This window comes from Mangifera indica, chromosome 5, assembly GCF_011075055.1.
Source record: "Mangifera indica cultivar Alphonso chromosome 5, CATAS_Mindica_2.1, whole genome shotgun sequence".
In the NCBI taxonomy this organism is placed as follows: domain Eukaryota; kingdom Viridiplantae; phylum Streptophyta; class Magnoliopsida; order Sapindales; family Anacardiaceae; genus Mangifera; species Mangifera indica.
The window spans coordinates 15,333,116-15,349,872 of record NC_058141.1 but is presented as its reverse complement, the minus strand read 5'-3'; the positions used below and the strand labels follow the sequence as shown (position 1 = coordinate 15,349,872).

The 16,757-nt window shown below is 31.3% G+C and overlaps 2 protein-coding genes across 4 annotated transcripts; both read left to right on the top strand.

The window, feature by feature from the left end:
• Window positions 1–3,753: 3,753 nt before the first annotated feature.
• On the top strand, window positions 3,754–6,057 carry LOC123216726 (glutathione S-transferase F9-like). Of its 2 annotated transcripts, XM_044637264.1 has the most exons (4): window positions 3,754–3,879; window positions 4,969–5,202; window positions 5,324–5,372; window positions 5,473–6,057. In XM_044637264.1, exons 2-4 carry the CDS (start codon window positions 5,059–5,061, stop codon window positions 5,910–5,912), a joined length of 633 nt encoding a protein of 210 aa, XP_044493199.1. In that variant the 5' UTR covers window positions 3,754–3,879; window positions 4,969–5,058; the 3' UTR covers window positions 5,913–6,057. The 2 variants fall into 2 exon arrangements, with proteins under 2 accessions (XP_044493199.1, XP_044493200.1); XM_044637265.1 differs by lacking the exon at window positions 3,754–3,879 and having other exon boundaries at window positions 4,966–5,202.
• Window positions 6,058–13,247: 7,190 nt separating this feature from the next.
• On the top strand, window positions 13,248–15,699 carry LOC123216150 (transcription factor JUNGBRUNNEN 1-like). 2 transcript variants are annotated; one of them, XM_044636517.1, is made up of 3 exons: window positions 13,248–13,588; window positions 14,256–14,539; window positions 14,845–15,699. In XM_044636517.1, the coding sequence occupies exons 1-3, from the start codon at window positions 13,393–13,395 to the stop codon at window positions 15,241–15,243; spliced, it is 879 nt and encodes a 292-aa protein (XP_044492452.1). In that variant the 5' UTR covers window positions 13,248–13,392; the 3' UTR covers window positions 15,244–15,699. The 2 variants fall into 2 exon arrangements, with proteins under 2 accessions (XP_044492452.1, XP_044492451.1); XM_044636516.1 differs by having other exon boundaries at window positions 13,250–13,588; window positions 14,253–14,539.
• Window positions 15,700–16,757: the final 1,058 nt, after the last annotated feature.

The following is a 16,757-nucleotide window of genomic DNA, read 5'->3' as shown; positions in this document are numbered from 1 at the left end:
TTGGCCTTATCTTTTAATTTATAGGTTGATCCAAAATCCTCCCTGAATAGATATATATACATTGAACTGGTTTTATAAATTACAATAAACTTACCATTCAAGATCTTAATTGTTTGTTTATTTCAATTGTTGTCATAGAGCTTGACGTTCCATCCTTGCATTACACGTTTCATTTTAATGGTAAAAATAAAGGTGCAACTATATGCTTATTTAATCTTTTATGTTGCCGTACGATGGATATATAGTATAAACCTTAATACTCTTGGCAGGTTTTCCATCACAAATGGACAAAAGTGATTCGGTTTTGTTAGTCAAAATAGAAAAAAAAAAAATTTACAAAATGTCAACACAAGCCAAATTGGACAAGAAAAATTATAGTTTAATTTAATTTGGTATACAATTAAGGCCAAATGACTATTTCCCACCCAAGGTATGTTGTTTTGTCAAGTTTTCTCTTATTAACTTTGAAAATCCTATTTACCTACCCATGGATGGTTAGAATTAATGGTTTAAAGGGTAAAATCGTTATTTTATATATAATATTAAAAATAAATTAAAATTTTATCTTTTTTTCACCCCCTAACCCCTAAAAAACTAACCATTTCCCCCTAAGTCAAGTTTTGAAAAATAGCATTCCCCTCCCTCGCCCTCAGGGTTTAGTTTTCAATCTTTGACACTAAATTCGGCTCCATCGTTGACGACAAAGCTTTCCGGAGGCATCACCATGGTCCGACGGTCTCTCTTGCCTCCTCTGGAGCAATGGTCGACCGAGATCTGACATGGAAAGAAGAAAAGCTTCTTCGGGAGATGAAGCTTTTCGTCTTCCTAGACGAAGACAACGACCTCATCTTCATCTGGGAAGACGAAAAGCTTCACCTCCTGACGAAGCTTTTTATTTTTTCAGGCCAGATCTAAGTCGATCGACACTCCAAATGAGGCAAGGGAGACAATCGAAGCATGGTGATACCTCTAGAAGGCTTTGTCATCAGTGATGGAGCCAGATTTGGTACCGGAGATTGAAAACTAAACCCTAAGGGGGGGGGGGAATGTTATTTTTCAAAACTTGGCTTAGGGAGAAATGGTTAGTTTTTAAGGGTTAGGGGGCGAAAAAAAGATAAAATTTTTAGGGATTAGGGTTCCGTTAGTTTTAACCGTTCATAGGTGAGTAAATGAGGTTTTCAAAGTTAACGAAGGGAATTTTGAGATATTAGCATACTTTGGGTGGGAAATTGTCCTTTGGCCTACAATTAATTAGTTAAAGTGATTTTAAATGTCAAATGACAATGTATCTAACTAAACGATAAGCATAATAGTGTATGAGAGAGATCGTTAGAGATTAAAAAATCTTATATCAAATAAAAATAATATAAGTGTGTTAAATTAAATTTTAATATAAATAATTGATTTTACATAATATAAGTTTTGATCTCTATATTTATAAGCATAATATATTTCTACACAATTTATATTTATAAAAAATAAAGTATTATTGAGGAAAGAAGTGATACCAATCATAACATTTTATATATTCTTTTATCTTTGTTTATAAAGTTTTTTGAATTTTAATTATATTGAATATGACACCATTTAAAATTAGGGTTGTTGGTTACTTGTCACTATTCATAAATATGTGTACAATCCGGTTTTGTCTAATTTCCATGTATGTTTTTATTTTATATGTTATGTAAATGAGTACTACTTAGACTTTCTTATTTTTCCATATTTAATTAAAGATTATTGAAAAGTAGTGGGCTTTTATTATGAAGCAAAGCAATATTTATATCTTTTTAATGATCAACAAGAATGGGTATTGGATAGAGGTGTGTGTGAAGTTACCCGGCAAAGATCATTTACTTAGTTTTGAAGAAATATGCAAAGATTATTCCAAAGTGTGTACAGCCTGTCTGATGAATTCAAAGTAATATGACATACTTTTGTGGGATTTGAGGACTTAAATAATTGTTAAATTTTCTAAAGGCCAAAAGACTCGTTCCCACCAAATGATTGACGTAATCTCAAAATCTCATTCTTCAATTTTTTAAAACTTAAATATTTATTATTTAATTTTTAAAAACTTGAACATATACTTATAAATTAATTTCTATTAAAAATCTCGGTTATAGTTATGTGTAAAACTATTATTTAATAAAAGTTTTTATTAAATTAAAGTTTTATCGTATTTTTCTTTATAGGTTTAAAAATCTATTATTTCTCTCTCATTTAAGGTTTGAAAAATAAATATTTTCCCCCTAGAGTTCGTAGTTTTGTTTTGCTGCTACTGCTCCTCTGATGACCGGAGTTGACTAACCTTCATATCGATGCTCCTCTCTCTCTTGGACGATGACTAATCTTCTGTCAATTGGAAGAAATAAATTTGTGTGTTCGTCTTTCCATTGATGAATTATCAATCTACCTTTAGTTATTTGACAATTCGTCATAATCCATAAGAGGGAGAAGTGTCTGTATAGAGGTTTATTAGCTTTGGTCACTAGAGGAGCAATAACAAGGCAAAATTTCAAATCTTAGAAGAAAAATATTTATTTTTTAAACTTTAAAGTGAGAAGAAAAATTATATATTTTTAAATCTTACACTTGATACTTTTATCAATGTCTTCTAAGATTTCAATAATTCATTGATAAACTTACATTAGAACAAAAAAAGGTTTCAATAAGGGAGAAATTTTTTCTATTTTCATTCTTAATACTTTTAATGACAGAAATTATAATGACAGTCAACGATGAAATTTTTTTTATCGTTAAAACCTTTTAATGATTATTTTTTCATTAGAAAAGTCATAATTTTTTTTATTTTAGCGAAAATATAAATAATTAATTATTAAAATTATAAAAAAATACTTATAAAAAGGGGATATTATCCCTTATTTTTACTTCTCTTACTAAAATTAATATTTTTTTTGATAGTATTAATAAAATTCACTAATTAATCTGGTTTAGGGTCAGCTTTAGGGGCGGTTGAAGTCAAAATTATGTGTGGATCCGGGAAAATCCAATTAGTCAATAAAGTCACCTTGTTCTCGACACTCCCGCAGAGATAAATTCAAATAAAGTCTCCCGATTAATTCGTTCAATATACAGTGTCCTTGCAGTCTTCCCATTAATCCATTCAAATCAAACAAATTTAACAATGAATTTGAAGAACCATCAATTATGTTGATAATTAAGTTAATCAATTTGTTAATTGTACGTTTTAAACTCCTGGATGGATGCATTATTGTGACCCACCCAGATTGTTAATTTCTCGTTAGACAAATAAAAGTAGCACCTGCGTGCAAGTAATTAACAAGTTAAACTTCTGGGTGCCGGCCTGAGCCTGACCTGAGGCTGAGGGCCATTTGCTCCATGCGTGGCAAGGGAAATAATAAAGCTCAAGTTTGAATTAGTCTGAATTTAATTTTAAGTATACTGTCATACAATAAAGATAGTCCATAAGGATGGCTAAAATTAATTTAATTCTGGGTAACGACCCATATCATTAAGTTTTTGAAGGTCTTATATGTACAATTTAGTCAATGTTCCTTCCACACATGATATTTTCCTTTTATGGAGTCGCTGTTAAAGATTTTCGCTAAAAATTGATGGCTTTGAAATCTTCTGGTTTGAATTTCTCAGAGATGCTGAGCTACCGGGAATCTTTTGTCAAATTTGCAGGCCCTAACTAAAAAAATTTTCAGTTAAGAGACCAAACAAATCTTAAAAATTAAGAGACTGAAATGATATTGTGAAAATGTTATAGGGTTTTCCTGAGTTGAATTCTTGCTATAAATTCATCATATTTTCAACACCAGATGCCCTAGCCGTCAGAGAACTCTCTTCTATCACTCCTTCACAAATACTTTCATTCATGCCACACCAACACTGGTATGTCGTTATTAACGATTGTTTTAATATACATATATGTTCAATTCTTACCATTGATTATGGTGTGGGCTTTTGGGTAATTTTTCGTTGTTTCCGCTGCAATTTTTCTGTTATTTGATTCCCAAAACCAACGGTATGGGTTGGAATAGGCGAATGATAATTGCAAAATGGTAAAAAACAAAAACAAAAAACCATCTTATTTTATCAATAAATTTTCTCGGGACTTTTATCAAACAGACGGTGTCCTTTCTGACAAAGTTTCTAATTTTAGCTTTCTCAAGTACGATACGGAATTAATTAAAATCGTGTAAGAGAAATTCGTTGTTTGATATGAGAATTCTATGTTATTATTTATTTTTTTTAAAGACTTTTTTTTATTCCTTTTGTGGAAACAGTTTTAAGTAACCTGCGATGATATTTTGGGTAAGTTGGTTTGTTTCTCTAATCAAAGGTATTATCGAAAGAAAATATTTTGTTTTTGGAAATTGCAAGTTAATAATAGTATTATGACTCACTTTACTTAATTATTATTTGTTATTATTTATGTTGTGTTTGGTTTTGTTAATTATTTTTTTAAAACAAAAGATTATATAAATAAAAATAAATTATTATTATATTTGTTAAAATTGTTGTGTATGAATGATAAAAGAATATTAAAATTTTACTTTATTAGAATATGTTTATATTAAAATATTTGTTTTGTATATTTTCTATAATATATTTAAAATTAATAATATACTAAGATTTTTTTTCTTATTATTAAAATTTAAAATTAATTAATTAAATTATTTTTTAAGTTATGTATTATTATTAATATATTTTTTAAAAATATTAATTTTTAGAAGTTATTTATTTTAATTACAAATAAAGTCACTCTTATCTTAAAATTTTGATAATTAAAATTATCTTTATAATTATTTCATTATAATTATAAATTTGTGGTGGCAGAAGATTGTTAGAATGCTTTATACCGTACCACATAAAATAATGTTAAAGATTACAGGAGTAATGGGTGAGAATGGATTATATTAGTTTTTTTTTTTTTTTGTTGTAAATAATAAGGGTGTAGGTGTCATTTTTCAACTACAGAAGGAAGTAGATGCTTTGCAAACCGCTTTAAAAAAAGAGTTCCATTAACACCAAGAAGGCAGAGGTTTTAAAGAAATTAGTTATATAGCAATGGTGGTAAAGGTGTACGGACCTGCCTACGCTTCACCAAAGCGGGTGATGGTATGCCTGGCTGAGAAGGGAATTGAATTTGAGACTGTCCCTGTTGATCTTATCAAGGGAGAGAATAGGAATCCTGAGTTCCTCAAGTTACAGGTTCAGTATCAATAGTTTGTATCTTCATTTTTGTTTTTCGAGATAACCAATTTTCTTATACATAAAAGTTTTAATTTCATTTTCTGATCAATTGGTGGTTGAAATCTCATGAAAAATTCAGCCTTTTGGATCACTTCCCGTTATTCAAGATGGAGATTACACTTTATATGGTAATTAATTAATGGAGGCCTCAGTCCTTGTTCTGCATTTCTTTCATATTCTATAAAATCATATTGATTAGATTGTACCTTTCATGTAATGAATCTGTAGAATCCAGAGCTATCATACGGTATTATGCAGAAAAATACAAGTCTCAGGGAACTGATCTTCTGGGGAAATCCATAGAAGAACGAGGTGTCGTGGAACAATGGCTAGAGGTTGAGGCGCACAACTTTCATCCTCCAATATACGACATGACAATACAAATTTTATTTGCTTCCAAACTCGGAATTCCCTCAGATGAGAAGTTGATTAAGGAGAGTGAAGAAAAGCTTGGAAAAGTTCTGGACGTATATGAGAAGAGACTCTCTGAAAGCAAGTACTTAGGTGGAGATTTCTTCAGCCTGGCTGATCTGAGTCATCTTCCCTTCACACAGTACTTGGTTGGGCCAATGGGAAAGGAGTATATGATAAGAGACAGGAAGAATGTGAGTCGCTGGTGGGATGAAATTAGCAACAGACCATCCTGGAAGAAGATCATGCAGTTCTAAATATGGCTTGTTTTGTTTTCTTCAATTTAGTTTGTTTGTGACCTTGTACTGAATACTGTCTGCTTTGTGCTTGTTTTCACTTTGTGTGTTTGTTTCCGGAGTGGACCGAGTTGTTCGCTTAATAAAGGCTATGAGTTTTCATGTACTAACTTCCAAATTACGTAGTAAGCTTGGAAGCCAAGAGCCTTCCTTATCTGCTGAACCTGTGGAACGAAATAGGCTTGTCATAATTCCACCTAGGCAAGCAATTTGACTTTAAACTTCGTTGCAAAGCCTGAGAGCTCTATAGTACGGTCGGTCACTCAGTTACTATAAATGGTAAGAAACTTCATGCCCACCGGCCTTGCAGCCGTTGGATTGCAATGGCAAGGAGCCGTTGCTCCCTGCTATTGTGCACAAATTTTTTTAGCGCTACACAAACGGCTTGTGCTGGATTGGTCCGTGGGCCTGACTTTTAAACCTCAACATTAACAAGGGGATCCAAGCTGGGCCTCGGTCTGGCCCAGCCCCTGCCACCTCTATCCAATTGTTTTGGAAAATATACCAAATCGTTTTTCAGTAATATAAAACTTTAATTTCTTATATATTTTAAATAATTTTTATCTTTCCACATTTTAGCATCAAATTCATTAATTTTTTTATATATTTTTAAAAATTTTTTAGTCCATGCAAAATAGTCCTCCTATCTTTTCATGTAACACTTTTATTAACAAAAATGAATTACAGATTTAAAAAAATTGAATTTTCAAACTAATTGAATTAAAAATTGCCGTTCCCTCAAAGTTGGGGTGGGAAATAGTGGTTTGGCCTACTATTATTGACTGAGGTGCCTTGATTATACAGAGTCACCGGATAGTAATTTATCTGGATATACTTGTTCTCATATTTAGTTTGGAAGTATGCCAATATTTTTTCAAAAAAAAGTGGCCTCCTGATCGGAAATTTTTGTAAAAAGTTGAAGCAACTCTGGCATTGTCTGCACTTTCAATGGAATGATGTGAAGAGAAGAATTATAAAAACATGGACAAGCAAACGACATCGCATGCGTCATTTGTTAGATAAGTATCCAAGAAATATTGTAAATAAGGTCAAATTTCTTCTTGCACGTGTTAGACCCACATGAAAATGCTCACATCAACTTACCCTCTTTTTTACAACAAACATCATTTGATTTTAGTTTCCATGTTCACACGGTCCCCATCTATTCCTGGTTTTAAGTACCTTCAAGAACTTCCTAATATTGAAATTCTTAATCACACCACACTTATACAAACAATCGACTTTAAGGGGACCGGGGCCCGGGGGTGTGTGGGGCGGGGGTGAGTTGTAGGGTGTGGGGTCGTTGTGGTGGTGGAGGAAAGCATTATTTATATATGATTTCTTTTGTTAAGCCAAAGAAGCAAAGTGAACAATGACAAAAAGGTCAACAGAGTATACAATTACAATTGTATATTATATCAAATTAATATTTTATGTAAAAAAAAATGTTAAATCTTAAAGTAATCGAGAAAGCAAGGGAATATATGTTTTTAAAGAATATTAGTGATAAAAGTCAATAGATGATGACAATAGTTTTATTTTGATTAAAAGAGCAAGAAAACTTTTGTACCTTAATTGCAAATAATAAAAATATTAATATAATTTTATATATAAATAATAATATATTATTATATAACTAAACGTTATTTTATTTTTAATTTTTAATTATCTAAATATATAATAATACGTTAATATTTATTATAAAATTTTACATATAATACTATCTAATTATAAATAGATGTGTTGACTATAATAGCTGACATAATCGGCCTTATCTTTCAATTTATAGGTTGATCGAAAATCCTCCATGAATAGATGTACATACATTGAACTCGTTTTATAAATTACAATAAACTTATCATTCAAGATCTTAATTGTTTGTTTATTTCAATGGATGTCATTGAGCTTGACGTTTCATCCTTGCATTACACGTTTCATTTTGATGGTAAAAATGAAGGTGCAAATGTATGATTATTTAATCTTTTATGTTGCCGTACGATGGGTATATAATATAAACCTTAATACGCTTGGCAGGTTTTCCATCACAAATGGACAAAAGTGATTCGGTTTTGTTAGTCAAAATAGAAAAAAAAAAATTTTACAAAATGTCAACACAAGCCAAATTGGACAAGAAAAATTATAGTTTAATTTAATTTGGTATACAATTAAGGCCAAACGACTATTTCCCACCTAAGGTATGTTGTTTTGTCAAGTTTTCTCTTATTAACTTTGAAAATCTTATTTACTCATCTGTGGATGGTTAGAATTAATAGTTTAAAGGGCAAAATCGTTATTTTATCTATAATATTAAAAATAAATTAAAATTTTATCTTTTTTTCACCCTCTAACCCCTAAAAACTAACCATTTCTCCCTAAGCCAAACTTTGAAAAATAGCATTCCCCCCCTCCCCCCCAGGGTTTAGTTTTCAATCTCTGACACCGAATCTGACTCCATCGTCGACGACGAAGCTTTCCAGAGGCATCACCATGCTCCGACGGTCTCCCTTGCCTCCTCTGGAGCAACGGTCGATCGAAATCTGGCTTGAAAAGAAGAAAAGCTTCTTCGAGAGATGAAACTTTTCGTCTTTTCAGACGAAGACAACGACCTCATCTTCATCTGGGAAGACGAAAAGTTTCACCTCTTGACGAAGCTTTTTGTTTTTTCAGGCCAGATCTAGGTCTGTCGGCACTCCAAATGAGGCAAGGGAGACAGTCGGAGCATGGTGATGCCTCTGGAAGGCTTTGTCGTTAGTGATGGAGCCAGATTTGGTGCCGATGATTGAAAACTAAACCCTAGGGGGGGAATGTTATTTTTCAAAATTTGGCTTAGGGGGAAATGGCTAGTTTTTAGGGGTTAGGGGGCAAAAAAAGATAAAATTTTTAGGGGTTAGGGTTCCGTTAGTTTTAACCGTTCATAGGTGGGTAAATGGGGTTTTCAAAGTTAACGAAGAGAATTTTGAGATATTAGCATACTTTGGGTGGGAAATTGTCCTTTGGCCTACAATTAATTAGTTAAAGTGATCTTAAATGTCAAATGACAATGTATCTAATTAAACGATAAGCATAATAGTGTATGAGAGAGATCGTTAGAGATTAAAAAGTCTTATATCAAATAAAAATAATATAAATGAGTAGTATATAAGTGTGTTAAATTAAACTTTAACACAAATAATTGGTTTTACATAATATGAGTTTTGATCTCTATATTTATAAGCATAACATATTTCTACACAATTTATATTTATAAAAAATACAGTATTATTGAGGAAAGAAGTTATACCAATCATAACATTTTATATATTCTTTTATCTTTGTTTATAAAGTTTTTTGAATTTTAATTATATTTAATATGACACCATTTAAAATTAGGGTTGTTGGTTACTTGTCACTATTCATAAATATGTGTACGATCCGGTTTTGTCTTGTATGTTTTATTTGATATGTTATGTAAATGAGTACTACTTAGACTTTCTTATTTTTTCCATATTTAATTACAAGATTATTGAAAAGTAGTGGGCTTTTATTATGAAGCAAAGCAATATTTATATCTTTTTAATGATCAACAAGAATGGGTATTGGATAGAGGTGTGTGTGAAGTTACCCGGCAAAGATCATTTACTTCGTTTTGAAGAAATATGCAAAGATTATTCCAAAGTGTGTACAGCCTGCCTGATGAATTCAAAGTAATATGACATACTTTTGTGGGATTTGAGGACTTAAATAATTGTTAAATTTTCTAAAGGCCAAAAGACACGTTCCCACCAAAGGATTGATGTAATCTCAAAATCTTATTTTTCAACTTTTAAAAACTCAAATATTTATTTTTTAATTTTTAAAAACTTAAACATATACTCATAAATTAATTTATATTAAAAATCTCAGTTATGATTATATGTAAAATTATCATTTAATAAAAAATTTTATAAAATTAAAATTTTATCATATTTTTCTTATAGGGTTAAAAATCTATCATTTCTCTCTCATTTAAAGTTTAAAAAATAAATATTTTTCCTTTAAGGTTTGTAGTTTTGTTTTGTTGCTGCTCCTCCGATGATCGGAGTTGACTAACCTTCATATCGATGCTCCTCTTTCTCTTGAACGATGACTAATCATTTGTCAACTGAAAGAAACACACAAATCTATTTCGTCTTTTCATTGACAAATTATCGGTCCACCTCTAGTTAGTTGATAATTCGTTATAATTCAAGAGAGGGAGAAGTGTCAGTATAGAAGTTCGCTAGCTTTGGTCACTGGAGGAATAATAACAAAGCAAAACTACAAACTAGAAGGGAAATGTTTATTTTTTAAATCTTAACGTGAAGAGAAAAATGATATATTTTTAAATCTATGAAAAATTGTGATAAAATTTTTATATTTTAAATTTTTTATTAAATAATAATTTTATTATTATTTTAATTATTATTTTAAATATAAATTAGTTTATAAATTTTTGACGAGAAAAAGCCTTTTGTGATTTTTTTTTTTTTTTAACAAAACCTAACGTTATATTATATTATTTATTTATTTATTTATTTATTTGTGTCACATTTAATGAAGAGCACACTTTTGGAAGGAAGATTGACTAATTAAATGTGGTAATTTTGTCTTGAAAGACGAAGGTTCTTAAAGACTTGACTATTTAATTTTAAATAATTAATTTCACATAAAATCAAATAACCAAAGACTTTTTAATTATTTTCGTATATCAATTAATATAGTCAAATAGTCGATATTCCTGACTGGTGAACAAATTCTTCCCAATTCTCACCACACGAAAAGGAATCGTCTTCTATGGCTCTATTTTTTGGCTTCAAAAAAAAAAAAACAATTTCTCCATAATCTTATGTCATTGCCTTTATTTGAGAGACATAAATGATATTTACAGAGGGAACATGTAATAAATCTTTATTAAATTTTAAAACTTTATATTATTTTTTTAATTTAAAAAATTAATAATCTCCTTCCCTAGAGTTTGAATTGCTTTATCCATCCATTAACATATATTTAAAGTGCATGAAGGGTTTATGCGGAAATTCGAGATCTCACGTGCAGCGAGGGTGGTGGTGGACTTACAAATTGGAAAAACAAAATAAGAGCCAAGCAGTGTTTAACGTGAAGCGGTGTAGGTCTAGGTGTAGGTGTAGGTGCAGGTGTAGGTGAGCGGAGAATCCACGACGTGCTGTCCTCTTCTGACATTTAACCTCTGAAGTGGACAAATTTCTCCTTTCTTTAATTATTAGAAAAAAAAAAACAAACAAACAAACAAATCAGTCAATAAAATCAGCGTATGAATGCGAAATTATCAGTTAAGAAATACCATCACATAGAATAAGCAATCACGATTGCAAACTATATTGAATGAATATACAAATTAAAATTATGACAAATCCGATTCTACCCTTCTTAATCTCTCCCTTACTTTCCATGGGGTAGGAACCGTTCATTTTCCTGATGATCTCACCTCCCATTTCTTTGCTTTATTTAAAACAAAAAGTCTCACCGTACAATTGTACGTCTGGTTGATCATCCATTGACGTTGTTAATTATTTAAAAGATATCTGGAAATTAATTTCTTATCTGCCGAATTTGAAAAAAATTTTTAAACGACGATTCAACTCTGTCAAATTAATTAAATAATTGTACAGATTTCCTAGAAATGACAAAGAAATTGTATTTTTTTAATGACCCAAGTCCCTTGATCATCGTACTTAATTAGAGTATTCTAACTTGGCAGAAAACACATGGTCTAGAAATCTTGGCGTGCTGAATAGTAAAATTTTGAATGTTAAACTGCAATTAAGCCATGCGCTGTTGAAATTGCTGAGTTTTATAGAATGGCCTTTTACACTGTAACCAATATGAACCCTTGAATATATCCATGCAACAATTATTTTCCTGATTTGAACTCAAAGTTTTTGTCTACACTTCACTGATAAACTTACACTACAACGAAAAAAGGTTTCAATAAGGGAGAAATTTTTTTTATTTTCATACTTAATACTTTTAATGACAAAAGTTATAATGATAGTCAACAATAAAATTTTTTTCATCGTTAAAATTTTTTAACGATCATTTTTTTATCAGAAAAGTCATAATTATTTTTATTTTAACAAAAATATAAATAATTAATCATTAAAATTATAAAAAAATGCTTATAACAATAGGATATTATCCCTTCGTTTTTACTTCTCTTACTAAAATTATTATTTTTTAATTATTAATAAAATTCACTAATTAATCTGGTTTAGGGTCAGCTTTAGGGGCGGTTGAAGTCAACAAAATTATATGTGGATCCGGGAAAATCCAATCAGTCAATAAAGTCACCTTGTTCTCGACACTCCCGCAGAGATAAATTCAAATAAAGTCTCCCTGTTAATTCATTCAATATACAGTGTCCTTGCAGCCTCCCCATTAATCCATTCAAATCAAACAAATTTAACAATGAATTTGAAGAACCATCAATTATGTTGATAATTAAGTTAATCAATTTGTTAATTGTACGTTTTAAACACATGGATGGATGCATTATTGTGACCCACCCAGATTGTTAATTTCTCGTTAGACAAATAAAAGTAGCACCTGCGTGCAAGTAATTAACAAATTAAACTTCTGGGTGCCGGCCTGAGCCTGACCTGAGGCTGAGGGCCATTTACTCCATGCGTGGCAAGGGAAATAATAAAGCTCAAGTTTGAATTAGTCTGAACTTAATTTTAAGTATACTGTCATACAATAAAGATAGTCCATAAGGATGGCTAAAATTAATTTAATTCTGGGTAACGACCCATATCAGTAAGTTTTTGAAGGTCTTATATGTACAATTTAGTCAATGTTCCTTCCACACATGATATTTTCCTTTTATGGAGTCGCTGTTAAAGATTTTCGCTAAAAATTGATGGCTTTGAAATCTTCTGGTTTGAATTTCTCAGAGATGCTGAGCTACCAGGAATCTTTTGTCAAATTTGCAGGCCCGCCCAGGCAGACTTTTATTATAAATGTTTATGTAATACATAATTCCAACATTTTAATAAATATTATCTCTATATAACATTATTAATTCCATGCAAAATTTACCGTTCACATTTGGATCCTCTTTTGATTATTACCTAAAATTTCAAGGGATTTTATAATAAGGCATGTTAATTATTCATGAAGAAGTATGTATGAAGAAACTCTGGAACAATATGGAAGACTGAATAAAAAAATAAATAAATAATGCAAGTCTTTGAATGATCAGCTGATTTCAGACTTTTTCTCATGACTCTTATGGCCCTATAATCTCAGCACAATCAAAGCACTGACTTGACCAAACGCAAGTATCGCTCTAACATTTTGGCAAGCAGCTAATTTTATTTTCTCTCTTTCTCTCTCTATAAATATATAAAAGCTTCTACTTGATTTCAGACTGTACGTACAACTCCAAAATAGCAGTAGGAAAAGAGAGATGGAAGTGGCAAAAATAAGTACGTTTCCAGGTGATGATAAAGATGAAGAAGTTATGCTTCCGGGGTTTCGGTTTCATCCTACTGATGAAGAGCTTGTGGGATTTTACTTGCGACGAAAAGTGGAGAAAAAGCCTATCAGTATTGAGATCATCAAACAGATCGATATTTACAAATACGATCCGTGGGATCTTCCAAGTAAGATCTAGCTCCTTTAGTTTTTGTTTTTCTTAATTTTTAGGTTTACAAGTTCAACTTCATAGCTCAAACTCCAGAATCTTTGAACAGGAAGGCTTCTTCCTTTAAACTTTTCTTTTTTGTTGCATAAATCTCTGCCCCTAAAACTCAAGATATGGATTGGTGCAACCTCGAGTTTTTTCAATTTCAAAACGACGGGATATATAGTATTCATCAAGAAAATTCCATTTGAATTAACCATTTTATATATGCCAAAAGCCAAGCATGTTTAGCTAGTGTAGGGTTTGAATGTAATCTATCTTTTAGGACTCGGTCCAACTGCAATCTAGTTTGCACATGAATATGATGGAGATTGCAAAGAACAAAACAAAAGTCAAGTATCCATCTTTTCGGCTTACAAATGAAAATCGGACCCCTCAAATGGAAATATTAATAAAATAAAAAGACAAACAAAGCATGATTTTGGCTCCTTTAATCACACCGGTTAAGACTAAAAAACTATACTTTAAGGAAAAATAAGTTTATATTCCATTATCATCTGCCGACACTCGTAGCTAATGAGCTTTTTGCAATTTTAATGTGCGAGTAAATTAAGTCTGTATTGTTTGTTGACTAATCAGGCTCCCTTTGTTTTTATTTCTTGTACGTGATGATGATAATGAAGAAGTTACCATGGTGGGTGGTGATCAGAAGGAGTGGTACTTCTTCTGCATAAGGGGAAGGAAATACAGGAATAGCATTAGGCCAAATAGAGTTACAGGATCTGGATTCTGGAAAGCCACAGGCATCGACAAGCCCATTCATTCAGTTAAAGAACCTAATGATTGTATTGGCCTCAAGAAATCTTTAGTTTACTATCGAGGTAGCGCTGGAAAAGGCACCAAAACTGATTGGATGATGCATGAGTTTCGTCTTCCTCCAAATGCCAAGGACATGGCCAATCAAGAAGCTGTAAGATTAACATTTCCTTTTTATTATGCAGTTCTTTCATTCTTAGCTCTCGATTGTTTGCTCTTAGTTTATGTTTCTTATACGAATAGTATTTTAATTTTTTTTGTATAAAACTCTCTCATCCTTGCCGTATGTCATAGCTATGAAAATTATATACTTTGCTCACTGTGTTTAACTGATGCATATGAAGAAACGTTTTTCTCAAATGCAACTAATCGAAATCTTTATCTTAGCAGACCAAAAGTCCAAATTTGTCTAATTGAAATATGAACGTAACGAGTGTTTTCTCTTTTAATGGTTTGCAGGAAGTGTGGACACTCTGCAGAATTTTCAAACGAGTGCCGTCGTACAAAAAGTACACAACAGCTTTCAAACAAAACCAAACTAATTCAGGTTCAAAAACCTGCAGCTTGGAATCTGACATCAGCACTGAGCAGTGCATGTCTTATGGAGATTCTGTCCAACTACAAAACGAAAGGAGAGCACCAGCAGCTACCTTTATCAACCATGTCGATGAAAGAAACCATCTGTTTATGAATCAGTTTAATTCTGCAGCACAGTCTCCAAATAATACTGTAGCCTCTTGCTCGAGCCTTTGGTATCCAAGAGGAGATGATTTCTTGACCTATGGAAACTGGGATGAGCTAAGTTCAATAGTTGAACTAGCAACTGACCCATCTCACTTTTATCATGACTCTAGATAAACAATTTAGTAACTGGGAAATTCAATAAAATCTTTAGAGAGAGCCATAACAGTGCATCTTTTTGTTGCCATATTTGCTGTTTTACTAGGACTGCAGACGCTATTTCATATTCTGATATACATATATGATAAGTGTACCAGAGCCAATTGTACATTCATACGAATTCAAGAGGCAAGATAGGTGTTAAACAGAAGCCTGAAAGGTGTGAATGTGGATCCAGAGGCGAGATGTATACTCGAAGAAATATGTATAAGAAGAATATGAAGCTGTAAGCAATACTGATCAGAGAAGCTTTGGTTTTTCTTTTTTTAATTTTAGGCAGAAGTTTGACTCCGTTGATTTGGCTATGTACTTATTAACTCATGCATAAATTATTGAACTAACTCATAATTAGCTTGGTGTTAGAACTTTCCCCCTGATGTATGAATTATAATAATGGATTTATTTTCGATACTACATGATTTCATGAGGTGGGTATTGTGAAACGGATGAATGTAAATACAACTTCTCCTTTCACTAAATTCTTCAACTATAATTTTTTTTTCTCTAAAATCTAATTCTGGTAATGGAAAAGTGCCTTAACATGGTGTCCAAAAGGTTAAATACCATATTACCTCTAAATATTTTATTTTTATGAAATTATCATGTTTTTCTTAATCATAATCGTCAGTAATTTGGTGGGGTATGATAGTCAAAATCGAATCATAAAGTTGTGATTTTATCATATGACACCAACTAATGTACAAACTAATAGCATTACATCTAGAGAGGTAATATCTCACTGGATCACACTGAAAAAAGTATAATTTTATTGGATCACATATGTCAATTGTGAGTATGAGATTAGGTCCAATGACTATTTCCCACCCAAACTTTAATGAAAAATTTATAATTTAATGAGTTAATGGTTGAACCTTGGGTGGAAAATAGTAATTTACTCATCAATTAAAAATAAATAAGGTCCAATGACTATTTCCCACCCAAACTTTAATGAAACAAAAAATTTTAACTCTAAGTTAAAAAGTTCATTTATTTACTTATCATTCACTTTTATTAATAAAATAGTTACATAAAAGAGTAAGAAGGTTATTTTGCCCAAAAATCCTTTAATTTCCCAAAACTATTGCATAAGGCTTTTGATCTCCATCCCTCACATGATCACCATCACCATCTTCATCATTACCAACATCACGATGAAGATGACGACAATTTGAAGATGTGAATATGTTTGATTCGCTTGTCATTTTCTTCTTCTCCTCTTCATAAGTTTTACCTTCTATTCTATGATACCGGTTTTTAGTCAAAATTCATTCATGTTCAATCAGCAAAATTCATTCTTAGCAGGTTGGAATGTGGAGATTGTTGGAACTACGTATAGACAATTTTTTCACCTATTCAATAGAAGCAAACAGCAAATGGTTTGTGTTTATAGTCAGAAATAGTTTACATTGATTTTGTGATTGTTTGGTTTGCGAGAAAAAAAAAGAGAAAATATGAGAAAGAGCAATGCTATG